The sequence below is a fragment of the Lagenorhynchus albirostris genome, chromosome X (assembly GCF_949774975.1).
Source record: "Lagenorhynchus albirostris chromosome X, mLagAlb1.1, whole genome shotgun sequence".
In the NCBI taxonomy this organism is placed as follows: domain Eukaryota; kingdom Metazoa; phylum Chordata; class Mammalia; order Artiodactyla; family Delphinidae; genus Lagenorhynchus; species Lagenorhynchus albirostris.
Window position 1 is genome coordinate 72,244,901 of NC_083116.1, and position 10,698 is coordinate 72,255,598.

General features: G+C 42.0%; 1 protein-coding gene across 1 annotated transcript in view; it reads left to right on the top strand.

Annotated features, from left to right (window-relative positions):
- The window catches only part of TEX11 (testis expressed 11), a 353,939-nt gene extending 350,064 nt beyond the window's left edge, over positions 1-3,875 (top strand). Inside the window, exons 31-32 of the mRNA XM_060137334.1 lie at positions 2,788-2,952; positions 3,813-3,875. Coding sequence (XP_059993317.1) covers positions 2,788-2,952; positions 3,813-3,875 — 228 coding nt within the window. The remainder of the gene's footprint in view (positions 1-2,787; positions 2,953-3,812) is intronic.
- The last annotated feature ends 6,823 nt before the right edge of the window (positions 3,876-10,698 follow it).

Sequence of the window (10,698 nt, forward strand, 5' to 3'; positions counted from 1 at the left end):
AAGTCCATTTAAACAGTTCTCGCTGTATGTGTTTTCTCACACTCATGTCTGTTCTAAACACCACTGGCATTTCAATCTTATTAAAACTCCAGTTTCATCATATAACTTACCTTCTCAAAAAGTTTCAGTAACTTCTCATTGCCAGCAGAATAAGTCCCAAAATCTGTGGCCTGTTATGCAAAACCCTTAACACTCCAGCCCGATGTTTCACAAATTACATTCCACAAGATGTTAGTAAATGATCTACATACTCTGGATTAAACAAAGTTACATGGTTTCTTCACTGTAAAAGTTCCTAAAACTTTTAATGAACTAATGTGCATTAAAACTCTCCAAGAGGTTGTATATAGAATGCAGCATTTCCAAAATGTATTTGACTAAAGAACCCTATTTTTATACACCATCTGTTAACATTTTTCATGACACTAATGTTCTAAGGAAAAGCATCTAGGAAGTGCTTAGGTAGCCCCATCCTACATTTCCAGTCCTGTTTCCCATTAATTTCCCTATATCAGTTGTCTGCTTGGGCCAAATGACTGTTAGTTCCCCTGAGACGTGCTTAGTCTCAAGCACAATCTGAGTCTTTATTGATTCTGTTCTGCCCACATGGAATGCCCTTCTCTTTCTCTATATATATTTTTTAAGTTGAGATACAATTCATATATAAAATTCACAATTTTAAGGTATACAATTCAGTGGTTTTTAGTATATTCACAAAATTCTGCAACTATCACCAGTATCCAAATCCAGAACATTTTCATCACCCCAAAAAGAAACCCCATAACCATTAGCAGTCACTCCCCATTCCCCTCTCCCCCAGCCCCTGGCAACTACCAATCTGCTGTCTCTCTGGAATTGCCTGTTCTGGACATTTCATATAACCTCTCTATAGCTAGATATCCTGCTCATCTACTCTAAGATCATGTCTATTTGTTCAGTCATTTGTTAAGTCATTCAGTTAAAATCACAACACGGTCATGTGTCAGGCTGTGAATACGCAAAGGTAGATGACATTCTGCCTTTAAGGAACTCCCAGCCTAGTGAAGGAGACAGACAATAGGTGCCGTGAACAAAGTGCCATAGGAACAAAGTGGTACAGATAACAAATTGTGGAGAGTCAGGCAAAGCCTGAATGAGGAGGTAGCATTTTAATAACTGGATATTAATTCATTTGTTCATTCATTCATTCAGCAAATATCTGTTGGACCCTTATTATGTGTCAGGCACAGTGTTGGACTCTGAGGATACAAAAATGAAGAAGAAAAATTCCCTGTACTCAAGGAGCTCAGCCTGGAGGAGATATATATATACACAGTTTCAAAACAATGTGATATAAGTTGTATTAGAGGAATGTAAAGCTTGCTGTGGCAACAGAGAGAAAGGAATAACTAACTCCGTTTGTTAATTTGAAGAAAAGGTAGAAGTTTACCAAGTGGATAAAGATTGGGTGGGGGACTGGCATTTCAAGCAGAGAGACTAGACCTCTGACTGTGCCAGCCCAGTGCTCATTTGTTTGACTGAGCTGGAGCACCTAATGCCTGTGTCCCTCTGACTAGCCCTTAATCACATTCCTGGTGTGGTCCTCTTTATACGTGGATGCCTTGTCTCCCCAGAGGCATTATGTATCATTTAGGATAAGAGCTTTGTCTTGTCACTCTTAGCACCCTCATTCTCATAGTGTTTTATGCATAGTAATTTTTTATAGATCCACATGGGTGAAAGGACAGCTGAGACAATGTCATTGACACTCTCAACAACCTGCTGCCCAGGTCTTCTGTCACATATCCCCCTTCAAGGGCCTGAGACCTCTTGTGTAGATGAAGGACTTTAACATGGAATGAGCACACAAGTGCTCCCTCTGTGGTCCATCTCCTATACAAGAACGACAAAAGTAGGTCCTTAGACTAATCCTTTTTGCTATTGCAAAATCTTGTGATCAGCCATGTTAAAAGACAAAGGGACCATCTTAGAAATGTGCCCTGTGTTCATAGCAAGGTAGATACTGTCAACACTAAAGATCATTTTTAAATTGTAATCAGTTGACTTGAAGTACAATAAAACAGATTACACTCCATAATCAGTTTTTGCCTTCAAAGTGGAATCTGAGGTTTCCCGGAGAAGGAATTCTGCCTCAAGATTCTAACAGAAATTCTGCCTGAGTTTCCAGCCTGCTGGCCTGCCCTACAAATTTCAGACTCAAGATCACAACATCAAGTCTTACCTGATTTTACAGCCTGCTGGCCTACCCTACAGATTTCAAACTTGCCAGCCCCTACATTGTGTGAGCCAGTTCCTTAAAATAAATCTCTCTATACATATGCAAAAAATAAAGATTAATATAATTTCTATTCCAAACACAGACTGATTCAGGTCAAGGAAATTAAGAGATTCAATAAAACTGCTGCTTCACAACCTTCTCTGAAAATTAGAGATAGGTACTGGGGAGATAATCGACTGAGGACAGCAACAAGGGAAGCCCCAAACAGGATACAGGTTTTTCTCCTGCTTCAGAAAGACAGAACTCAGTGCAAGAGGGCTTCATTGCTTTTTTAGTGTATATGTCACTTCATGAGGTCTTGCTATGGAGCATCCTACAGCTGACAGACCTTCAAGGTGGTCTCCTCCTACTCTCCAGGAGCACAGGATTGCTCGTGGGGGCCGCGGGCTCCTTCCTCAGTGTCAGCAGAGCACCCATTGTTTAATAATACTGGGATGCAGCCCTCATAGAGTCAGGGCTACAGTGATTGTGACAGTAATAACTGTAAACCCACTGTTCTTGGATTTCAGGAAGGCTACCCAGAAATGGAGATTCTCTGGCTGATGATCAAGTCCTGGAATATTGGAATATTTATGTACAGCAGCAACAAGTATACGTCTAGTGAAAAGTGGTGTGGCCTGGCACTGCGTTTCCTTGACCACCTTGGCTCCCTTAAGAGAAGCTATGAAACTCAGGTGAGGAGGGAGAGGGCTACGGGTGGATGGCATGACTCAGGGACAGAGAGGTTCTACATAGCTCTCGTTAAGGACACAACCCTACCTTCCTTGGCTAGGAAAGGATCTTGACCATTGTTCCTCTCAGTGGTTCCACAAAAGTGCAAGAGTTATGGGACTATAAACAGTAATTTTTTATAGTGAAAACCAGGAAGAATGGTGAACAAGGCAAACTTAGGAATAGAAAATGGAATCTAATTAAGAAGAATGCCAAGAGTGGGCTCTGGAAAGATGCATCCCTGTCAATGCCAGTGCACGTAGGGAAGGACCAGCCTCTGTGCAAACAATGAGTGTTTAAAAAGACATTTTCTGCAGGAACTTTTTTTTTTTTGCGGTACGCGGGCTTCTCACTGCTGTGGCCTCTCCCGTTGCGGAGCACAGGCTCCGGACACGCAGGCTCAGCGGCCATGGCTCACGGGCCCAGCCGCTCCGCGGCATGTGGGATCTTCCCGGACGGGGCACGAACCCGCATCCCCTGCATCGGCAGGCGGACTCTCAACCACTGCACCACCAGGGAAGCCCAGGAACTATTCTGAGTAGCAGACTTCTGGGCCCTTAGCTAACGAGGAGAGGCTTGATAGAGAAAAAGGTTTTGTATCACATAAGAGCAAAGGATCTTTTATGTTTTAAGTACTTCCTCCCTTCTTCTGCCTATCTCTGGTGAACAGACCTAGTGTCATGGGATCCCTTTTCCCCAGGTGAGTACTGTATGTTCTTCCCAGAGTGGTGCCTCAGGTCTCTCATGCCATCACCATGGATCCGGGAAGATTTCCCACATTTCCTTTCCTCTCAAGAAATCTATTTGCTGTTCTCTTTCCCAGATTCATGTTCTGTACAGTGAGCTTCTGGAAACATTAAATAATAAAAAAGGGCCCACTTGTTAATGAAGAGTGAGAACTGCTGGAACAGAGCAAGCTGCCAGTGACTTGAAGATGTGTGTTCCTGAGATGTTGAATGTTTAAATTCTTACCAAACTTACTCTTGAGTTTTTGTTTCTGTTTTCTCCTGCCCTATTTTCATGTTGTTAAATGACATGTTCTAAAATAAAAGCATTTTGACTTTTAGTGCTGTGACCAGCTAATTTCTGGGGGACAAATGATTTTTTCCAAAGTGCTAAGGAGCTAAGGAACATTTTATATATATATATACATATATATATATATACACACACACACACACACACACACACACAGAAATAGCCCATGTGAGAGCAAGCTGATTCATGCCCCATGTGACCAAAAGGGGATGTTCATCCCAGTCCCACACAGGTTGCATTTTATTAGAGAAGTGCTGAAATTCGCAATACCTGAAGATAACAGAGAACCATAGACTCTTCATCGGAAGGACCTTAGTGGTCTTTGGGCCCAGCATCGATCAGATTTCATGAAATCGATGACATCCTTGAGACTTGGTTGTGCAGTCTGTATCAGAACATAGCCTGTGACAAACTCCCGAGACAACGCAATCTGCCTTTTTTTTGCTAATTGGTAAAATACCCTTCCTCATACGGAACAGAAATGTGTCTCCCTGTAACAAGTTTGTTTCCTCTTTCCCCCATCCTGCTGACTTTCTTGTCTTCCGGTTAAACATCCTCAGACCCCCTTAGCTGTTCCTCATATGATGTAGTCACCTCACCTTTCCCAGAGCCAAGGCCCATGTTCCAGTGAGATCTGACCCACACAGAGTTCAGCAGCCTCATTCTGGCTAGACTTGCATTAGTGTACCGTAAGATGACACTGGCTTCTTTTTCCCTGTTGATTTGTATTAACATTTTTTAACTTTTGATTTTGAAATAGTTTCATACTTACAGAAAAGGTGCAAATTGCCACATACCCTTTACCCAGATTCCCCATTTGTTACCATTTTACCACATTGCCTTATCATTCTCTCTTTGTGTATTTCTTTCTGAACCATTTGAGATTAATTTACAGACTTCTTGCTCCATTACCCCTTAATGCCGCATTGTGTATTTCCTAAAAGCAAGGATACTATTCTCCTAAGTCAGGGGTCCCCAATCCCCGGGCTGCAGACCACAACTGGTCCGCGGCCTGTTAGGAGCCGGGCTGCACAACAGTAGGTGAGCAGTGGGCGAGCAAGCGAAGCTTCATCTGCCGTTCCCCATTGCTCACATTCCCCGCCCACCGCCCCCCACCGCCATCCGTGGAAAAATTGTCTTCCATGAAACCGGTCCCCGGTGCCAAAAAGGTCGGGGACCGCTGTCCTAAACGACCACAGTACAACCATCAAAATTAGAAAATAACGATACAGGTCTACCATCTAATCCACAGGCTCCATTCCAATTTCATTGATTGTCCTAATAAAGTCTTTCATAAGTTCAGGATCATAAGTTGCATTTAGATGTCATGTCTCTTTCGTCCCCTGCAAATGGAAACAGTTTCTCAGTCTTTCCTGATCTTTCATGACCTTGACATTTTTTAAGAGTACCGGCCAGTTAACTTTGTAACATGAACCTCAATTTCTGTGTTTCTGGTGTTTCCTAATGATTAATTTACGCATTTTTGGTAGGCACACCACAGAAGAGATGTGTTCTTCTCAGTGCATCATACCAACAGACAGACAATGTCAGTTTGTCCCACTGATGGTTCAAGTTAAGACGGTGTCTACCATATTAGTAATTCATAAGTAATTAGGAAGTATTTTGTGGAAGACACCTTGAGACCAAATATCCTGTTCCTCATTGAACTCCCACTCACTAGTTTTAGCATCCATTGATGACTCTTGCTGGAATCCCTTTTTACTGTGATGGTTGCTAAATGTTGATTTTTAAATTTCCATCATTCTGTCTTCATTTATTAGTTGGCGTTTGTTAGGGAGAGCATTTTCTTCTCCCCTACTTATTCATATTTTAAAAATATGTTTTAGTACAGACTAATGGATCTTATTCAATGAGTTATAATCCACTATTTTGCTGCTCAAAGCTGGCTCCTATGTCCTTTTGACATGTCCCCATCATTCTTTGAACACTTCCTTACTTTGTGACATAGTAAGATGTTCCAGGCTCATCTTGTACTTTCCCTGCTCCTGCACTGGAATCAGTTATTTCTCCAAGGAGCCCTCATTCCTTTTAATGGAGAATGGTAGTATCCAAGATTTGGGTGCTAGGTGTACTCATTATTACTGGGGTGCCATTGTTTCTAGAGCCTCTCAGTGGACAGAGTTAGGAAATGTGTGGATGTGTATATATCTATATGTGCATATATGTATACATAAAGCCGAGTTCATACTGATACCTCCATTTTCAATCCAACACCAGAGGGTTCATTCTAGCCTTCCTCCCTTTCCATATTTGCAACTATCTCTTCCAACATTGAGAAATCTGGCTCCTATTAACCTCAAATATTCACTTATTTGCTCAATCATCTCCCTGCTTGAGAATAATCTCCCAGTCATGCCTCAGTCCTGACCCCACCATCCTGACCATGAGGGCCACCCCTTCAGCCGAGAAGCCCTGGCAAACACTGGCCAAGTCATCAGCCGAGCTTCCAGCCCAGGGAGTGAGCAAGCTGAGTCCCTCGCTGAGCCCCCACCAAGGGGAAGGCCTCAAGCAGGCATTTCATATTGTTGACTCATGGGACTTACTGTTTACTCTCCCCTGCTTTCACCTTGGTGTTTTTCCTATTTAGTTTTGAGAAGTCAGCTCAAGGGTCAGTTCCTCAGAGAAACCTTCCTCCACAAGGTCAGGCTCTCTTGTCATGTGCTCTCTTAGTGCTCTGTTTTATTCTTCATAGTTTATAAACATATATTTCCCTGTGGACTGATTTGATTAACATCTGTCTCCCTCAATAGTCTTTAAGCTGCAGAAGGGCAGACAGTATGTTTCCTCACCACTGTATATCCCAGTGTCTAGCACAGTGCCTGGCACTTTCAACAAATATTGGTTAAAAGAATGAATGAAAACTTCGAAATCTTCTTTTCATACATCCTGCTATTAACTGATGTCTCAGCTTTTACTTCCAGTCTGTTTAAGTGCATTTATCACTATTAAATTGCTCTTGCCAGTTCTTTTTGGATACAGTGTCTATCTTTATTACAGTGTTATCCCACTCAGACCCACATTATCTGCATATTTGATCAGTGCGCCATCTAATGTCTTTATCCAAATAGGTGATAAGACGTACTGAATAGGGGAGGGCTGAGACAAAGCTTGGTGACAGGCCTTGCAGTCCTACCCACAACTTCATGCATTCATGCAACAAACAAACACTTTCTGAGCACTTTCTACTATGTACTGGGCACGGTTATAGGTACTGGGGATAAAGTCATGAGCAAACTAGAGGATGAAGTCTCTCCTTTGAGGAGCTTACATCCGAGTGGGTGTGTCAGATAATAAATTAGTATATAAATGAACTTTGTTCTTTTAACTAGGAGACTTTGGGATGATCATTCACCCATTCCATAATTGTACTGTCTACATTTCCCCAACTTTTTCACAAGGAACAAGTCACACATGAATGATTTTGTCAATGCCTTGCTAGGATCCTGATACACTGTGTCTACAATGTTCCCCTGCTTTACCCACTTACATATACTCACCTCATTTCAGAAAAGAAAATGAGCTTAGTCTATCTTGTGCTATTAGGTAGAGGGTTTTATAAATCCTTTGTGATCACTAGTTCCCTTCCAGGTCTCATGCAAACCATCCTTTCCCATAACGTATAGAAATTTGCCTGGGATTAAGAGGAAATCTACCTGTCTAAAGCTTGTGAAACCTATCATCCTCCCTTTAAAAAGGAGCATATGTCCTCTCTAGGCTTCCAGCATCTTTCTTATTCCCCATGGTTACAAACACCAGTGCAGTGATCTCATCAACAGGTTCTCTCAACATCGTGAAATACAATTTGGGCCAGGAGACTCAAAATCATTTAAAGCACCCTGAGGCTTTCTTACAATTTTCGTATTTACTGTGATCCTCAGGTCCCTCTTACCAATGTCTGCTTGACCCTTTCCAGTCTAATGGACAGAGTTTGTATGGCAGAGAAGACCAGAGCAAAGGAGGAATTAAAGAGGTCCTCTGTATCTTTGTTGTCTGGCAACATTACACCATTTCATTTTTCATTTTATACCCTGTGGTACTATTGGAATTATTTTTACATGTGCTTATATAACATAATTTTAAAAACTAATTATTTTTAAAAATTTATATTTTATTTTTATTTTTGGCTGCCTTGGGTCTTTGTTGCTGTGCACGGGCTTTCTCTAGTTGCGGCGAGCGGGGCCTACTCTTCGTTGCGGTGCACGGACTTATTGAGGCGACTTCTGTTGCGGAGCATGGGCTCTAGGCACACGACTTCAGTAGTTGCAGCACGCGGGCTTCAGTAGTTGTGGCTTGTGGGCTCTGGAGCGCAGGCTCAGTAGTTGTGGCACACGGACTTAGTTGCTCCATGGCAATGTGGGATCTTCCTGGACCAGGGCTCGAACCCGTGTCCCCTGTATTGGCAGGTGGATTCTTAACCACTGTGCCACCAGGGAAGTCCTTAAAAACTAATTCTAATTAAAACGAAACATACTATCTGCCCCAACTTGCAGACTTTTTAAGGCCTCCTTGATCTGCTTCTTGGCATAAACAAAACTGAAAACAGCCTCTTTTTCTTACTCTTAGAATTAGCTCATTTGGGGTCAGGCCTCCCCGATATGATTCTGACAGCTCCGTGTTACTACTTTATATTCATCTGTGGTCAGATGCCCTCTCTCCACCTTTTTAATGTCTCATCATCAAAGAACTCCCTCACTTACATCATTTTCTTTCCATACTGTTACTTCTTCATTAAAATACTTCACAATTATATGGTCAGAATTTAGTTTCTAAGAGCTTTTCAACCCTTTTGGGAGGGTGGTTAAGTAGAAAGTGCAAGAAAACTAACAGTTGATGCACCCCTACTAAGAGCTGAGCCCTTCATGTGTGCCATCCCCTCTGTCATCACAACCCCAGGAAGGAGGTGGTGTCATTCTATTGTTGCCATTCCTTCCTTCCTTCTTTCCTTTCTTCCTCCCTCCCTTCCCTGTCATTCCTGTGGGAAACTGAGGCTCAGAGAGTGTACGTCACTTAGTCAAGGTCACACAGCAGGTAAATGGCAGAGCCATGATTTAAAGCTAGATCTATGGGACCCCTGCTCTTTCTTTGCCCTCATGATACCTTTCTTTTCTCTGAAACATCTGAAGTCTGCCCTCTTAAATTCTAGGACAAAATACCTTACTATGTCCAGCCTTATGCTCTCACAAGCCCTGAGCTAATACGGTTGCTCTTTAAGTTTCCACTTCGCCAATCAGTTCTTTGTTATTGGTCAGAATTAGGTCATGGAGAACAAACAGTTCTCTTGTGGATTTCTTTACTTTCTAAGGGGCAATATTGTCAGCAAGACAAGTAAAAAATTTTGAAACGTTTTTCTTTTAAGCAAATGAAGCAAGAGAAGCCCTGGACAAAGTCCCTCATTGCTGCTAGATCTTGTCCAATGCCATTTTTGTGATCTGCATCACGAATACATCATCCATTTCTCCCATTTTGTAAAGTGCTGTGTGATGTACTTACACTATATTACTCCTGGTCCTTTCTCCTTTCAACTTCACCAAAACTCTGTAAAGGACTCTGTCCTCACGTTTGTGGATATCTATGCACACAGCACAATACCACCTCCCATTCTCAAGGGCACCTTTCTTCTTTACAATGTGCTCCTCCTGATACCAAATTCCAGTTGTAAGTTTCATTCCTCCAAGTCTTAATGATATCTCTTAGGTGATATTTACTTCCTTGAATTAAAACTTCAAGTTTCCCTCATAATCTTAGGTTGAACCATATGAAGTTGCCATTTTTGTAGGTCAAAACCATGGAATACTGGCAATTTCATGTGGTTCAACCCAATGCACGTGCTGTGTATTGATACAGAAAACAGCTTAAGCCGTAAGTTCTATTTATGACTCTTCCCAGATGTATTCTCCTATGACTGAACAGGCACCTCTCCCAGTGCTGTTCTTGTTGTCATATCTGATATCATCCATAGTCATTGATTTTATAACATCATCAGGTCATTTTTCTCCTTTCCCCTCCATTTTCAATTTACAGTTCTCTATATCAGATCAGCAAGGCTCTGGGTAAACACATTTTTCCCAGTTATCATAGAGAACTCTGTCCCTAGCCAAGAGCCCAGCAATCCAGTATTTTAAACAATGGTTCAGACAAAGCAAATCCTATTCTACAGTTCCATCTCTACAGGCAACTATTTCACCACCCATCTATTCTTTTCTAAAGTACCGGTTTTCTTTTGCAAGAAAAAAAAAACCCAAAACACCACCTGGTCCGTCACATCCTTGGATTTTCTGGGCACAACTTCATAGTCCTTGGAGATGGTTTCTATGTCTCCTTTGGTGGGGCCACTCATCCCTACAGGAGATCCACCTGTTAGATCAAGAGGTGGAGGAAGGTGGAAATGGGCAGCATTTGTTTGATTTGATAGCTTTCCCATGGCTCTCTGCTAAACTGCAATGAAAATACATGATCAAAGAAAATATTCGTATTATGTCTGCATACTTATGGCCCCCTCCACATTGTCAATCATGAAGCCACCAACTATTCATTCATTCATTCATTCATTCATTCATCTGTCCATCCAGCCAATGAGTAATTGTGGTTTAGACCCAGATCCTACCCTCAGTGAGCTTACAGGAAGGGAACTGGGTAGGCTTACATTTATT